This window comes from Ovis aries, chromosome 4, assembly GCF_016772045.2.
Source record: "Ovis aries strain OAR_USU_Benz2616 breed Rambouillet chromosome 4, ARS-UI_Ramb_v3.0, whole genome shotgun sequence".
Classification (NCBI taxonomy): Eukaryota; Metazoa; Chordata; class Mammalia; order Artiodactyla; family Bovidae; genus Ovis; species Ovis aries.
This window is the reverse complement of record NC_056057.1, coordinates 62,307,987-62,325,216: the sequence shown is the minus strand read 5'-3', so window position 1 is coordinate 62,325,216 and position 17,230 is coordinate 62,307,987. Positions and strand designations below refer to the sequence as shown.

Sequence of the window (17,230 nt, the reverse complement as noted above, 5' to 3'; positions counted from 1 at the left end):
GCAGACTGTCATGCCCTTCTCCAGGGGATCTTCCCGACCCAGGGACTGAACCCAGGTCTTCCACATTGCAGGCAGATTCTTTACCATGTGAGCCAGGAGGGAAGCCCTAAGTCTGGGTATTTTTCCTTCTTGCTGAAAAAACCTTCAATGGCTCCCCATTCTCCATAGCTAAAAGGTCAAATCCCATACAGACCCTATGTGATCTGTCCCTAAATCTCTCTCTTGATCCCTCTCTCTTCGCTCCACTCTGTGTCTCAGCCACACTGAAACACTTTTATTTCCTCCAATGTGCTGTGCTTTCTTTTGTATTCAGGTCCTTGCCCTTGCACTTCTTTGGCTCAAAACATTTTCTGCAGCCCCTTCCCTCTTCCCGTCACTTGACAAGTTTATGGTCTTAATTCTGAGTTCCCGCCTCCAAAAGTTTTTTCTCATACCCCTTTGCTCCATCCCATCTCCCATAATGCTCCCTTAGCATCTGTGCTAGCAAATTAGAGGCATTGACTACTTTACATTTAATTATCTGTTTACTTCTCTATCCTATAATCTCCTTAACTGGCAGGGATAGTTTCTTGTTCATCCTTGACTTCTCACTGTATTTGATACTGGATAGGCACTCAGTAAACATTCTTGGATGGCAATTTGCCATCTAGACTGTTCAGCTCAACATACAGGATAAGCAGGCGGGCTTTAGGCATGTCTCTCCATTGTCATCCGCTTTAGTCATAGCTCCGCCCACTGTGGCCCACTCTATCACCCACTCCCAGCATGTGAAGGAATTTCTCAGGAATGACTTAAGGTTATAGCACACACTGATTTTCAGCTTTTGACTCTGTTCACAACAATCAGTTATTGGTGAAACTGTTTGAGTGCAAGAAAGAGCCCCCATCTGACAGAACTTGAACCCTAATGCTATTTTAAGAGTCAGGGACACAATACTCTTTTGATAGATCAGACAGATATACAACAAAGCTGTCTTTGACCCTCTTCTTTTTAGTTTGTTCCTCATTACTCCCTATCTGACCATCTCCTCTCATCCCTGTTCTCTGTAGAATCAGAGGGTAAAATTCTGTGATGTACAAAGAATGATAAGAAGGACTACCTCATTACTGCCAGAAAGCAGGTCTCCACGTGAGCTATTCTAAAACCAGACATCATTGAGGGGAGGGGCAAACTCTAATATTTAGGCAGCTTCTAGCCAATGATTCTCTTGGATCAACATATCCAAGTGAAACATAGGAAACTTAGATATTCTGAAGTGCATTACTTAGATTTTTTGGGTTGTTGCTATTTAACACATGGGCGTTTAATATTCACTTTAAAATTTACCCAGCATCTATGGGACTCCACTGTCCATCTATCTGGTGATGGAGTGGCAGTCTTCCTTTTCTTTTGAGATAACTCTTAGCCCTGCCCATGGGTACTCATGGGACCTAGAATTCGAGGGAAGGACAGCGTGGTTCTCTTCAAGCTTCTGAGGGGATGATCAGGCCTCCCTGTGGCCTGACTGACCAAAATGTAACAAGTGGCAGCGCTACCCCCGCCCCTGGTTCTTTTCCTAATTTCTATATAAAGAGATACTATGAGGAAGTCCAGTATATAGAACAGATAAAAGAGGAACTTCCTGGGCTACAGCCAGGATAATGGACAGAATGAGGACAGGAGGGGACAGCATCCCACCTTCCAGCTCTCCTTGCTCTGTGAAGAGACCAGAGCAGAACTACTTTCCAGAATTGTCCCTTGGAATCCTAGATGGGAAACAGCTTTTATTGCAGGATATTGTCAAGGACATTGTTCTCCTCTCATACAATTCTCCTCATTTTCTAGAATGATCTGTAGAAGAAATTTCTCACAGGACTCATTTCCAGGAATCCTTCTGATTTTTTTTTTTTCTGAGTACTCATTTTTTTTTTTAATCTTTTGAAGGCCATGGCTTATGCCTCTCTTTGCATCAGCCCCTTGGAAAGCCTGGAGCTGATTTTGTGGGTCCTTGCAGGGAGTACCTTAGGAATTTCTGGGACAAATCATGAATTGTAAACATTAAGTCAGGAATCCAGGTATCATTTCTACCTCATTTTCCTTTTACTCTGATTTTTACTTTATTCTCTAAAATGAATATTAAATTATGTTTATCTTCTATCTTACACATGCAGGTACATCACTTCAAACTTTCTGGAATAAAACAGGATAAAAATGAACATATGGATGCATTAATTATAATGAAAAAATAACAACTTTCAGCAACCATCACGTGACTGCTCTTACCTCATTAGGGTGAAATCCATCCACGGGTTCGATGAGCTGCCAGGGCTGCCCACCTTTCTTTTGCCACTCCTCCGTGACTGCAGGGCAGACACACACAGAATTAGAGACAGGCTTTTCCGAGCAGTGGTCAACACCCAGAATAAGGGGTGTGAAGGATGCTCCCCTCCTGGGCTGATGTTTACCCAGCCACATCTGCCTCTGAGTCATTGTTTCAGTTTGGGGGTTTTCTAAACAGAAGTGATCTTTCCATTGTATCATTTTCCCCCTTTAACTCAAGAAGAAAAACCTGTGATAGTGTTAGATGAATGTGGTTTGTAGAGTAAGAGGGGTGGGAGGGAAGGGTGAGCTGTAAAATATTCAAGACTGATTCAAGTCCATCTCATTTCTCAGTGACCAGAACAGAATTTCAGAAACAAGAGGAAACTATTAAACTAACCTTTCCTTTCATGGGTTGCCATTTCCAGACACTGCCTGCATATATCAAGCCATCATCATTAAAACTCACATAGTTCTCAGAAATAAAATTACATAAAATGATCTCAACATCACATGTAGAGTGAGGATAGCTACAGAGAAAACAGTATGAGCCTTAAAATGATGAGCAGCAATAAAACTGTTCTTCAACAGGGGTGAAACCCAGGAATGTCAGCTGCCCCAAGGCAACAGCACAACGAACTCCACATTGTGATATCATATTGTCAATAAGGATTTCTCAAGGAAATTTCAAATCCCCAGAAAACCTCCAGAGAGAAAACTGTGAGACCTACCGTTACTAGCGTAGCCCACCATGTCCTTACTTCCCTGGTGTCCTGAGAAGGGAGTGGGCACAGCTGTGATTCCCCCGGCTCTTCCCTCCTCGTGCGTATGTGTTCAGTCACCTGGTTGTGTCTGACTCTTTGCAACCCGTGGACTGTAGTTCATCAGGCTCCTCTGTCCATGGGGATTGTCCAGGCAAGAATACTGGAGTGGGCTGCCATTTCCTACTCCATCTTCCCTCTTCACTCCGCAAAAACTCAAGGGCAGGGATCTGTGCCCTCTTGCCCCACCCCCAACTTTTTATCTCCCTTTGCCCCAAGAGAAGAATGAAAATTCTATTAGGGGCTCTGATTGGACAAGAGAAGCTGGACTTCCCTGGAGCTGAATCAATACTATGCTGCTTTTGTAATTAGTTCTAATATCACGCCAGGCCATCTATACTTACAGTCCAATCCCTGTCCCCAGAGGGGCTGCAAATACTGCTGCCCTTCTCAGAGCACAGGAGACAATCCCTGCTGGTGGTTTGGAGTCTTACACTGGATTACCAGTTCCTGTCGGCTTTTTCCCTGCCTGAATGGCCACCACTGAGCCACTCTCTTATACTTTGTGTTTTACTGGGTTTTATTGGAGGGTTCTAGAAGAAACAGCTATTGGAAAATGGCCTTTGCATTTGTTGTGACACTCAAATCAAGGACATTGTCCATGGTGTCCTCCATACGTGGTCCCAAGGGAGAGACTGCTTCATGCTGGTAAATGATGTATCTCTCTGAAGGAATAGTATATATCTGATCTTCTGATAGGAAGCTTAGAGTTGCAATGATGCTGAAACCACACTAACCCTTATGAAGACTTATTCTGCTGAACCAGCTTGCAGACCTCAACAGTTTCTTGCAATTGGCCACAGATACCCTGTGGAAGACAGAGCCTTGGGCCAGCTTGCCTGGCTCCAGCTTCAGTCTGCCTGGCTGTTCTGGTTTTCAGGCATGACCTTGGAATCATATTTTCTGCTTCACATTAAATTCTGGCTGCTGCACCTTAACCTCTGGACCTGAAACTGAAGCACCTGCGGGGCTATGCTGGCCTCCTGGGTGCATGATGCTGTTCCAGCCCAACTCTGCTCATCTGGCTTCCCTGCTGCGAGTTCCTAGTGTTTGGTTCAGGCTGTTCCTTCTCCCCTTTGATTGACCAGGAGACGATGGGCCACTTTCCTACTCACTTTTTTGGGGGGTCCTACTTTTCTACTTTAGAATTTTACACTGATTCTCTGAGTCACTGCCAATCTGAACATCTAACCAATTACCCTTAATGGAGCACCAGGCATTTGGAAGGGTTTCTTCAAAGTCAGTGTCACCCAGTACTGAGCCCCCTCCATACTTTTTGCTCTTCTGTATGATCAGCCTTATCCCTGGCTTGCAGTCCCAAGAGTTTCTAAAACAAAAATCAATAATGATGCAGAAAGGTCCAGCCCAGGTTAAGACATCAGCCTCCCAGGTTATCTGTCGCAGGAGAGGTGACCTCGCTTCTATGCTACTTGTGCTCTTTCACCTCACCCAGGTTCTCAATGAGCTTCTCCATCCTTTCTCTTGCTTCTCCCTTTATTTTTAGTTTGGTTTCCCTTATGCTGAACAAGTGTGAAAAAGAAGAGAAAGAGAGAAAGAATCTCTATCCAGTGTTAAGTAATTCCTGGTCCATGTTAGGCAATGGGAAGCAAGCCCCAGTGAAGACCTCGGAAAGCCTGCTGAGAAGCTGTAGGGTTGGATGAATAAGACATGAATATTGTATTAACAAGATGGACAGCAAGGCATGGGTGTGACCTGGACACATCCTCTGATCCAGCGGGAGCAGGAAGTTCCTTACAGTATTTTCTGGCTCTCCGTGTTTGCAGAGAAGGTTAATCAACAAATTCAATCTAAACGTGTGCCTTTACTGGCTAAGAGAACATTCAGAAGGGAATTACAGTGATCTAGAAAGCTGGAAAATCCACAGTGGAAAGCAAATTTGAGCCCACAGTGGAAAGCAAATTTGAGCCCATAAGTGAAACAAATTTGAGCCTATAAGTTTAAGCCAAGATGGTGTTCCTGGAGAGAAATGTTTACTGAGAGCCTCATGTTATAAATACCAGACTTCTTATACCCATGTTTCTCTCTCTAGTGTGATTGAATGCTAGTCTTAACCAAGCTTAAAGTTAGTCTAGGCTGTTTCCATTTTGATTTGAATTTCATGTGCATTCAGTTCAGTTCAGTTCAGTTGCTCAGTCGTGTCCGACTTTTTGCGACCCCAAGAATTGCAGCACACCAGGCGTCCCTGTCCATCACCAACTCCCAGAGTTCACTCAGACTCATGTCCATCGAGTCAGTGATGCCATCCAGCCATCTCATCCTCTGTCATCCCCTTCTCCTCCTGCCCCCAATCCCTCCCAGCATCAGAGTCTTTTCCAATGAGTCAACTCTTCTCATGAGGTGGCCAAAGTACTGGAGTTTCAGCTTTAGCATCATTCCTTCCAAAGAAATCCCAGGGCTGATCTCCTCCAGAATGGACTGGTTGGATCTCCTTGCAGTCCATGGGACTCTCAAGAGTCTTCTCCAACTAACTACTAAATGAAAAACTATTTCCTTTAGAGGAAGGGAGAGGTGGTGATGGATATTATACTTCAGGGAACAAACTCAGTCATCAGAATTAATGACTGTGTTTTAAATGAAAAGGAATGGTCATTCCTTCTACTCCCTTGGAGGCTTGATCTCATGATGTAGGATCATTTTCTCACATGATGGTTCCGTCTTTGAGGGTTACCAGTGACTAAGTATCTGTAGACACCAGAATTCCAACACTGAGAGGAAGAGTCAGTAACTCACAGGCAAGAGTTTAAGGTTTCCCCTGTGTTATGACCAGACAGAGTTAGACAGAATGACCCTTTTTAGTTTGTTTATCTCAGGGTAAAATTTTGCTCTTTAGAATAAATACAATTGTAGACAGTGGTCTGTATTTCTTCCTGACTGATTTTGGCACGGGATGTCCAAGCAGGGTATTATGGTAAATTGGTCAGTTTTCTTCCTGCCTTGGACCATAATTAAAAATAGGTATACGAATTCCAATTTGTTCTTTGGAACAGCTGATTTAAAGCTCTTGAATCAGCATGAAGGATCTCTTGGGATATGGTATGTACTGTATTTTCTTTCTTGGTAAAGTAAAAACTTTGCTAATAACCAGTTTTTCAGCGATGCAATAGAAATCACAGGAGAAGACTCAGAACATTTGCTAGTTCCTTGATAAACAGCAATATTAGCAGATACTTAAAGAGAAATCTGAATTCTGGTCAGATTTCATGGTTATTGGTCATTTTACAAACACACATGGGGGAACAAGTTTTATTCTAATTGAGTTGTCTTAGAAGCTGAGGGCAGCTGGTAGAATATTTAAAGTGTCAATGAAAAAATGGCCTTGTCAGTCAAGTGGCATTTTCCTTCCCCCATTTGGGAGGTGTGGTAGAGATGAAGAAAAAGGACATCACCTGCTCAAGCTGGCATTTCCTGAAAGGAGAAAAAAATTACTGCTTCTGTTTAGCTCATAACCAGTTGGAGGATGAGTCAGCGAGAGACAGAAAAAGTCTTTGAAGTGAGCAATCATCTTTTGGAGCTGGACTGAGGCTGTCAGAGTGGAGAACAGACATGTCTCATGTCTACCCTCGAGGGACAGGGACCCTCAACGGTCATTTGCTCTGTCTCAAGGCGTAAAATTGTGAATTACATATGAAAGTAACATTTGTGATGCTCAAATGCAGTCTAGAAATGAGAGCAGAGATTTTCATGGGACTACTGAGACTGCAGACTTAATAAATGACTCCATCGAGTTTCCCAGGAGGTGCAGTGGTAAAGAAACTACCTGCCAAGGCAGGAGACACCAGAGATGTGAGTTTGATCCCTGGATTGGGAAGATTCCCCTGGAGGAGGGCATGGCAACCCATTCCAGCATTTTTGCCTGGAAAACTCCATGGACAGAGAAGCCTGGTGGGCTATAGTCCGCGGGGTCGCAAAGAGTTGGACATGACTGAGTGTGTGTGTTGGAGGCTATTCATGGAGATGGATCTAGAGTGGATGCGCCCTCTGCCTGCCCTGGAAAAATGCTAAAGTCTCAAGGCAGGCATTCTTTTAGGAGTAGTCTAACACTGGGCAGAGGTAAAGATGTCAGCATAGATGTTCTGAAAAGTAGATAGAGACTCCAGCTCTTTCAGAAGCGCACGTGCTGGCACATAGTTATTAAATGTGGGATGCTCTGTTGGATGTTTCCAGAGGCAGGTCCCAGGGTACCATTTCCTCTGTCACCCCTCTCCCTCCCACTGGGTCTTCTCTAGTGGAGACTAACCTCATATGGAGAAGGCAAAGAAATCCCTGTACCAAAACTGGACCTTCAATATCAGGGAATTAAAAAATTTCAGGAAATTCCTTGGACTACTGATGAGAATCGACAAACAAGGAGAGATACCTGGGAGGTTTCTCAGTAAGGTGATCAATCACCATGTTGATGCAGCATGTTCAGTTTAACTGAAACTTTAAAATTGCATTTACTGCTGCTCTGAGGATAAGAATGTGCTGAGGAACCTCTGCTTCCAAGCATGTGGAATGCTGGTAAGGATGGGGTCTGGGAGGAAGCTCTTTTCTCTATATCTTTCATGAAGAGAAGGACTGTTCTGTTTTGTTAACTATATTCCCAGCACCTGTACAGCACATAGGAGGGCTTAGTAAAAATATGATGATTAAGAGACTAAGTTCTTAATCTTGGAGCATTATCGGAGCCCCACTGATTAAGTTTTAATGAGTGTATGGATCATCTGTGGATTATGTCCAGATGCAGACAGATTCTGATTAGGCAGGTCCTAATTAGGAGTGGGGCCTAGGGCTCTGCATTTGCTGTATGGAGCCTGTTCATTCTGAGCTGTGTATTAAGTGGCCATGGTATGAGCGAATGGTGCTCTTTCCTAGGTGCTGGTTATGTTCTAGGCATGGCATTTAGGAGGATTATACGTTATTTCAGAGAAGGCAATGGCAACCCACTCCAGTACTCTTGCCTGGGAAATCCCATGGACAGAGGAGCCTGGTAGGCTGCAGTCCATGGGGTCGGGAAGAGTCGGACATGACTGAGGGACTTCACTTCACTTTTCACTTTCATGCATTGGAGAAGGAAATGGCAACCCACTCCAGTGTTCTTGCCTGGAGAATCCCAGGGACAGGAGCCTAGTGGGCTGCTGTCTGTGGGGTCGCACAGAGTTGGACAGGACTGACATGAGTTAGCAGTAGCAGCAGCAGACATTATTTCACACAATCATCACAAAGGCTTGTTATGTAGATACAGTGTCTCTGTTTCCAGGTCTGGAAAGGAGAGTTTGAAAATGTTCAGGGAATTTCCAACAGTCCCCCAAATAACAAATGACAGAGCTAGAGATTACTGTGGAAATGGGAAAGTCTCTAGTGAAAGCTAGGCATTATTATATTTTTAAAACCTTTATCTACATTCAGGGTTGGTGATGATCAAAGATTGCTTAGTGGTACATTTGTTTTCACCAGGAATTCATTAATGAGGCTTTAACTCTGCATTTTAATGAGAGGTTATTTATCAAAATGTCTCTCCCCATGAGGGAAATATGTATCACCTAGGCAGGAAATCTAGTTAAGAGAGATCAGTCTTGTTGAAAAGATGTTCAGAATTGAAGTACTAGAGTCTACAATGCAAAACGTGTCAGCTAATGCAATATTTGATAATTCATGACGGCCATCTGCTTCATCCCAGACGCTGGGGCTGGGGGAGCTGGGGGTGGGGAGATAGAGATGATAAACTCCTTATGAGAAATTGTCCATCCTTTGCACATACTGCAAAGCTTTTCGTTAGCATCATCTCAGCTGGCAGTCAAACAACAGAGGCTTTTGTCTTGTATAACAATTACTTAGAAATGAAAATGGGACTGGAAGGATTAAAGTCAATAGATAATTTTTCGGAGTCAAGATGTAAAGGATAAATCCAGTAATCATGCTTGCTTTCTTGTGACCACTCATCAGTGACCCCAGTGTTTGGAGAGAGTGCTAGAAAAGCAGCAGCAATGTTCTTTCCAGAAAGCTGGGATATGGTTTGTCCATTTTGCCATAGGCATCTGAAGTCCCTCCCTTTGAGACTCTTATTTGTTTCATCATGTGAGGGGGCTGGGAATCTGCCTTGCTTTGAGTCCTTAGGGAATCCAGTGCCCATGAGAAGAGACATGGGCTTATCCCTCAGGCCTGTCACACTCATCCTTAGCCCATTCATAAGCAGGGCATTACTACACTGTCAAGAATAAGTAAGATGATTTCACTGACCTATTGGCTCCCAGCCCAGAGCTGTTTCTGACTGGTCACTGGCTCTATTGCTGCAAGGATTCTAAAATAATGGTGAAATAAGGAAGTGATGCTAAGCTTCCACCTTTCCAGAGAGAGTCTCATACTTTATTTCTTCCAGTACTCAAGAGCTATTAATGTGTCAGGATGGGCAACAGTGACCCTGTCCACGCTACTGCCTGTTCGCTTGTAAACAAACACCTCGCCCAGGCAGGCTCTGAACGGTGGCTGCTGCTTTTGTCTTTTGTTAATACCTAAACCAAGCAAAACTTACTTTCTTGGAAGTCAAAATCTAAGTAGAAAAGGTCGAAGTTCTTAAATTTCTGGCTGGTTGCAATTTTTTTCAGCGTTTTGGAGAGTTGTTCTGCTCTCTGAATGCAAAGGAAACAAGGAGAATTTCATGAAACCTAGACTTGGGCTTTAGGGAGATAATTCAGGCAGAACAAAGAAATCAATAGTTCCCACTCCCACCCCCACTGCAAGTCATCAGCAGAGAGCAGCTCTGCATATTAAATTCTGTTCATGCACAAATGGCCAATGAATGAATGTACAAAACTGTTAAAATTCATTAGGAACCAAATCAGTGCAAATTAAAGTAATAAGATACCATTTTCTCCCCATGGTATTGTCAAGGAAAAGATGAACAATTGTGATAATAAAGAGTATTGCCATGGGATATGTGATTGAGAATGTCAATTTGTTTAACCTTTCTAGAGAACAATTTGGTGATACGGATCAGACCTGGTGCACTCTTTGACCCAATAATTTTCTAGGAATTTATCTTAAGAAAATAGACATGCCACACAAAGACATACATTTTTATATATAAAAAGGTTCATCACAATGCTATATATCATAGTGGAAAATTAGAAACAACTCATATGTCCAACACCAAGAGATGAAATAAACCATGGTATGTTCATGTACTCTGTATTCTAAAATGATTACAAAATTACGATGTGGAGGAATAATTATGAACATTAGAAGGTATAAAACAATGCGTGTGTTCTGATACTATGCAGGCAAAGTCCCCAAAATAACTAGATATGAAAGTAATACTGGAAAGGTATACATATTAATTTTGGGTGGTGAGATTTTGAGTGATTTTTGTTAATGTTTTTTGTATTGTTTTATATTCCAAATTTTTAAAAAATTGAAACATATTTCCCTTGTAAAAACTTTTAAATAAATTCCTTACAAAGAGATTATTTACCATCTGTGAAAGAAATGTGGGGACCTTTCTCAGAGAAGAAAGGAAGGCTCTGGGGCATCTGGTCCTCCCTTGCCTTGGGAGACTTCCAGCTCTGTGTATACCTACCCTTGCTCATTTCTCTGACTCTACAAATATGTCTAGGACAAGCTTTCACAGACATCTCTGTGTGTGCGTACATGCATAACGTGCATCCAAGAGAGAGGCACACAAAGAGAAACTGGCAAGATGACAGGCTCAGTGAGGCAGAGTGGGGAGACAGGGCACCCCACGTTCTCTTGGCTCCTCAAGCATCCAAGAGTTTGAATTTGTCTTTTTCTAATTCACCAGCTTGGAGGCCATTGCCCTGCCAAAACCCCATCCCCAATGAAAGTCTTTCAGCAAACACGGAGAGAATGCTCAAAGATGGGATTAAAGGACCCACGACAGCCCTACCTCTGAAGTGAGAGTCCGCAGCGTCTTGTTGGAAGACATCCAGCTGCGGCAGGGGCTGACCTGAGAGCAGGAAAACACTTTGAATACAAAAGAATGGTGCGGATCATGGGAACAGGCCCTTGGAAGGAGTCAGCGTGAGCTCACCTGGAGACAGTTCAGGAAGGAGTAGAAATGCGCGTAGGTCACGTCCTTGTTGAGCTGGCCTGGAAAACAGAGGGATCTGGCCTGCGGCATGCACTCAGAGATACAGCAGCCAACTAGGGACCCTGATGGGTGATCCTGCCTCCCTTGACGATGGCTGGTGTCCCCAGGGATCTTCCCGGGTTTTGCACTTGGTATTGCTCTTGAGGAAGCCTAGGAATTCTTTCTTTCTGAGCTCCCTAGACTTTGAGACCCAGAGTCGGGGAGAAGCCCTAAGGAGTTCACTCCCATCTTGAGCTCTTGTCATGGGCTAGGGCAGGACTCCGGGGAGAGGGATACAGGGCACCATATGGACCAGAACACCACTAACGAAGGACTTGGCAGAGCAGCGGGTTTCTCCTAGCAATGATATCAAACATGGGGCCCAGGGAGCATGCAGGGTGTAGTTGACCAAATCCTCCTTTTGTGTTTATGAAACACTGACGTCTAACCCAATTAAATAAACAAATATTCCAATTACGAGAGGACAATCGAGTGTCTGAAGGTCTGATCATGCTCTGTTTTATAGTTTGGTGAACTGAAGTTTTCCTCAAGTGCTTGGGCAGCCATTGAATGGGAGCAGCTGATATGTTATAGCCCTTCATGGCCCACCAGTTCTCTGACTTGAGCCCTCATTAATAGACAGGCTCTGTTTTTGGTGCAAGTTAAAGGAGTACATAAGAATAAAGTGATAAGCACCAAATGCAAGCTCATGCAGAGTCTTTCCAAATATCAACTCTAGACCCAGAATCTGGGGGCATAATTCATTTTCTCTTCACACCTCCCACCCCTGGCCCTTCCACCCTATCCCCCACTCCCCACCTGCTCCCCCCCTACTTCACCCCAGAGGCAATTCAACTTTCATGCTGCAGCTGGGACACAAAATCCAGGCTCTCCCGCATTTCAGGGGTGAATGACTGATGTCTTATCCATTAACACTTCTCTCACGCCCGAAAAAATAAAGGAAAATAATAGGGCCTATCTCGGAGCGAAGAGAAAGATTAAAGGTGATAGAACACAGTCTTATTTTTCACTTATACCTCAGATCAGTTAGACTGAAAGATAGATTCAATTTTCTTGTTGTAGAGGAAAAATATGTTATGTCTCTGTGTGGGTGAGTGAATCCCAGGACTGGAAAACCGCAGGCTTATTATCGCCATTAAAGTCACAGTGACACGCAGGGCCTTCTCTGTGCTCCAAAGGTGTCTGCATTTTCACATTTTAGATGAATCCCAAGCTACTGGGTCTTGTCTTCACTTTCATTTTATAGACTCCCCATGGAGCTCTCAGCCCCCATCTTTCTCCAAGATCCTGCTCTCCATCACTGAGTCTGCTTCCCTCTTTGTGTGTGTGTGTGTGCGTGCATGTACTTTTGCAATTTGCCTCCTTCTGTGTGTGTCCCTGCCTGTCTCAGCCTAGCCCAGCTGCAAGGACTGACGCCTCCAACCTGCATCTCCACCCTCAACTCTCCACTGCCGGGAGGCCTTGGCTCTTGCTGATCCAGCCCCTGAGTGCCAGCCTTCCCTCTGCAATCTTGTTTCTTTGTTGGTACGGGGGCCATGTAACAAACCTTGGAGAGCGTGGCTGGGGCTCTGACAACCTGCTTGGCCCTGATTCTCACCTGGTGGCCTCTCTCTCTCTTTCCCCTGTCTGGTGGCTGAAGTCTCTTCAACCTGCCAGAAGTGGCACCTCATGCCTGGCCGTAAGAAACATTTCTACACTCTCTTCTTCCTCATCTGAAAGACTGGACTTCACTGATATCCACACGGACTGGGGTTTATCCCGCTCCTGGGTGCTGGAGAAGTCATCTGCTGTCTCCCCTGCGGGGGCTAAGCTGATCCATAGCCTTGCTGCCTCCCAGATTACTCCCCTCTTCCTACTATGCTACTGCTGAGGTCCCAGCACACGTTAGGATTAGACCACAAGGCATATCCTCCTCTGCATCATCTCCCAGTCCCTGTTCCTTCCCCTCTATCTCCTGGCTATTCTGGTTCTGTCTCTAATCAGATCAGGTTGACGGAGAGGAAGTTCTTAGGTGAGTAGGTAGGTCTGTGGATGGGATAAGGGCACATTAACTGTAGTTAGAAGATAAATGGGAGAGACATAATAGGTTGGTGTCCCCTCTTTCTGGTATTTCTGCCTATTAAAGGTTAGGGTGTCTGGGTCTGTTCATATGAAAGGCTGACTGAGAGTGCTTGTGATGGGCTTATGGTTGAAAGATGGGGAAGAATGAAAATGGTTCTTACGCTTTTTTCCACTGATTGAAACTGTCAGTTTGTTATTCACTTTTTCTTTTTATGTATTACTTTTTATCCCTGTTACTTTAATGGTATTTTTCCATATCGAGGAGCCCTGGTATAAAGACTGATCCTACCTAAACGTGCAAAGAGGTTGTCTCTACAACTCCTTGTAGAAAGTAAATCTGATGAAGAAAGGTGGTCATGAATGCCCAGGAGAGGGACAAGAGGGCTGTCTCACAATAGTGGAACAATCTGTGTGTGTGTGTGTGTGTGTGTGTGTGTGTGTGTGTGTGTGTGTGTAAGGGCTGGGAGCCCATGGGTTGGCCCAGTGGATACCCTATACTCCCTCTTAAGATCAAAGGGTATCTTCTACCCCAGCTGCTATAGCAGCAGCTCATGTCTCAGTTATGTGTAAGTTCTTTATGGCAGTTTTTGGAGTGTATTTAAGGTTGGGACCATAACTGAAATTTTGGTACTAAGAAAAGCTTGGTACTAATAAATAAAAATAAAAAGTGCTAATTAAGGCCTAGTACCAACAAAGATCAGCCACACCTTCATGAAGTACCATCTAAGTGTGTTAAAACTTTGTACAACATTAATTTAAACAGAGATGAAGCTAGAAAGAAAACGGAAGGTGGGGTATTTTAAAATGCACTAGGTTTCAGTTTAAGAATAACTGAGGCAAAATGAAGTTGTTGCCAATGTTTTATGGCAGAAGCCCTTCAATGAAGGCCATACGGCAGGCTTACTTGTAGCCAGCACTCCCAGATTTCTTGACCACAGTCTAACCCTTTGGGTAGCTCCCAGAATGCCTGTACAAATGTCGTTGGCCCCAGGGTAATTTTACTGTCAGGATCTGTATAATCTTTTCCCCAGTGTAGTTGTCTTTTCCCTCTCCTTAGAGGACAAGAACTTCACCTTAGCATCATCTTTAGATAATTAATATCTCAGACATATTAACAGAAAGATTGCCTTCCTCATAGGCTGTGCCTGAGAGGACACATTCCTGGTCAAGAATAAACTTTCTCAAAAGATCTATGCAAGTACAATCCTAATGTGTGAGACCTACTTTCTCACCAGGAATTCTAATTGCTAGTAGAGATTGTGGGGCTGTCACAGCCCTTGGCAGCCAGGCAGTTACTGGCTGGTGATTCGCAAACAAGGCTAAGAGGAATGATGCTAAGGAGGGTGTTCTAGCTCCTTCTTCCCTGGTGGGAGTTAGCTAGACACCCATTCTTGTTCTGGGCCTCCACTGGCTGCTGATCTGATGCTGTGGCATTTAACCTCTTTCCTGAATAGATGGGCTGAATTCCCACTTGTACTATTGAGGCAGCAGAGAATGTAATCACTGACCTAGGGCTTCTTCCCCAATCCCTTTTGATCCCTGGCCTCTTTCTTAATCCTTAAGGGGCGGCTAAAGTCAAATCTACAGATTATCATCATGTTTCTTGGCTCAAAGGCAGAAATAAATGGAAACCCCCTCTTAATTTCTTGTACAACCCTGAGCACTATGACCCGGGAACCAGACTCAGGTGTTTGGCTATTGATTAAGATGAGATTCACCCTAACCTGGGCAGAGAAACCAAGCCTTGAGACTGACCCAGCATTAACTTGTTTCACTGCTGGTTCTTGTCTTGTGGGAACAAAGATCCAAAGATTGGAGGTAGAGCAGAAACAGAATGGAGATGATGTGAAGGCAGCAGCCCCCTACTCAACCGTGTCGTCTTATGTGAGTTAGGAGCCTGCCAGAGGAGGAATGAGGATGCTGGGTAAATCCCACCTCCTTCCCCAGGCTGCCTAGGAAGGACCCTGATGCTTCTTGAGGAATTCAACACTTATTTCCCATAGCAACCAGACAGCAGGGATAATTTAAGATATGAATAATAACTGAAAAACATTAGAAATTTTAGGTGATTTCAACTTTCTCCCTAATTGGATCCCTCTCCCCCGCCCCAATGCACCAAACTAGGGTTGTTTATAGAACACACTTGTTCCACCTTTTGCTTTTGTGCTGTGAAATGCTAGTCTAGATCAGCGGCTGGAGGGAGGCTGTTTGAGGATAAGACAAAGCCTGCTGCTGCTGCTGCTGCTGCTAAGTCGCTTCAGTCATGTCCGACTCTGTGCGACCCCCTAGACGGCAGCCCGCCAGGCTCCCCTGTCCCTGGGATTCTCCAGGCAAGAACACTGGAGTGGGTTGCCATTTCCTTCTCCAATGCATGAAAGTGAAAATTGAAAGTGAAGTTGCTCAGTTGTAGCCAACTCTTCGTGACCCCATGGACTGCAGCCCACCAGGCTCCTCTGTCCATGGGATTTTCCAGGCAAGAGTACTGGAGTGGGGTGCCATTGCCTTCTCAAGACAAAGCCTAGAGCTGGGTTTCTCAGCCTTGGTACTGTTGACATTCCTGGTTGTGAAGGGGCTGTCCTGTGCATTGTAGGATGTTTAGGAACATCCTTGGATTCTAATCCTTGGATGCCAGTAGCACTCTGTATCTCCAGGTGTGATATGATAATGAGTGGGATTGGGTGGGTAGTCCCTGGATGAGAACCACTGGCTGAGAAAATCCTCCAAGTGATTGAGTTCCTGATCAATCTCCTTTTTCCTTTCCTTGCTCTCTTCCAAATTACGTGGAGTCATTTTTAAATACTATGATTGAGTCAAGGGAATTGCATGGCATATCTGAAAAAACCTATGGATACAGTCTAACTGCAGTTCATGGAAAGGGAATAGGATCTGAAGTCAGAAAACCCAAAGTCAAGTCCCTACTGGTGTGATGGAGTAAATTGGGAGCATGCTTTGCCTGCCTCCAAGTTCCCTTCCCTAAGCATTTCTTAGCATGGGTGAAATCTAGGAATCTGAAAACATCTGTTGTGCCATGCTTAGTCACTCAATCATGTTCAACTCTTTGCAACCCAATGGACTGTAGCCCACCAGGCTCCTCTATCCATGGGGATTCTCCAGGTAAGACTACTGGAGTGGGTTGCCATGCCCTCCTCCAGGGGATCTTCCGAACCCAGGGATCAAACCCAGGTCTCCTGCATTGCAGGCAAATTCTTTACCATCTGTGCCACCAGGGAATCTGAAAACATTTGTTAGGGGAACTGAAATTTTCATCCCCAATGGCTCAAAGAGATATTCTCAGCCCAAGTGGTTGTCCTTTACATATCCAAGGCAGCCCAGAATGGAGTAAAGTTCACTGTGTAATCACACAATCATTTCTTAAGGGTGTGGTCGAAGCCATGTGAACAGGTGGAACATGCTTTACTTATGAGAGGCTAAATCTTAGACAATAATAACATTCATAGTACATTTCATAACTGAAGAAGAAAATGACATTAGTCCACTGGTAGGGAGTGTGGTGTGTGGATGTCTCCTATCGTCCCCCAGTAAGGGGAACTCAGTGAAGGGATCAGAGCCCTTTGAGAGCTGGTTAAAGGGTCCCTGCTCTTTTCTTGTGTGGGGAGGGGTGGAACTTGCTGAGGGAGGTGGTAGGGAGGTTGGATTAAACAGGAGCTGCAGGAAGAGGGCATGAGAGGACTGAAAAGACACAGGGATGTTACAGATGCAAGGGAAAGCTCTCTCCTCCACCCACTATGGAGGACACAAAGGAAGGAGTTTCGGGTCACCCCTCTCTGAATTGCTCATCTGACCCACAAGAAACTGCTTGCACCTCCAGGGTTGGTCTAAGGTGGCAGACCTGGCAATACCAGGGAAGGGACAGTCTCGTTCCATGAGAGACTGGCATAGGTGCTGTCAATATGGGGCTGAGATGATGGTCCCCAGGCCTCTC

The 17,230-nt window shown here is 44.6% G+C and overlaps 1 protein-coding gene across 5 annotated transcripts in view; it reads right to left on the bottom strand.

Moving 5' to 3' along the window:
- The window catches only part of AOAH (acyloxyacyl hydrolase), a 199,116-nt gene that overhangs the window by 11,444 nt on the left and 170,442 nt on the right, over positions 1–17,230 (bottom strand). For all 5 annotated transcript variants that reach the window (XR_009600488.1, XM_042248592.2, XM_060415018.1 and 2 more), the window contains 4 exons: positions 11,167–11,225; positions 11,023–11,082; positions 9,652–9,748; positions 2,263–2,339 (listed from right to left, as the gene is read on the bottom strand). Coding sequence is in view for 4 of the 5 variants with exons in the window: in XM_042248592.2 (XP_042104526.1) it covers positions 2,263–2,339; positions 9,652–9,748; positions 11,023–11,082; positions 11,167–11,225 (293 nt within the window). In the remaining variant the exon portion in view is untranslated. The remainder of the gene's footprint in view (positions 1–2,262; positions 2,340–9,651; positions 9,749–11,022; positions 11,083–11,166; positions 11,226–17,230) is intronic.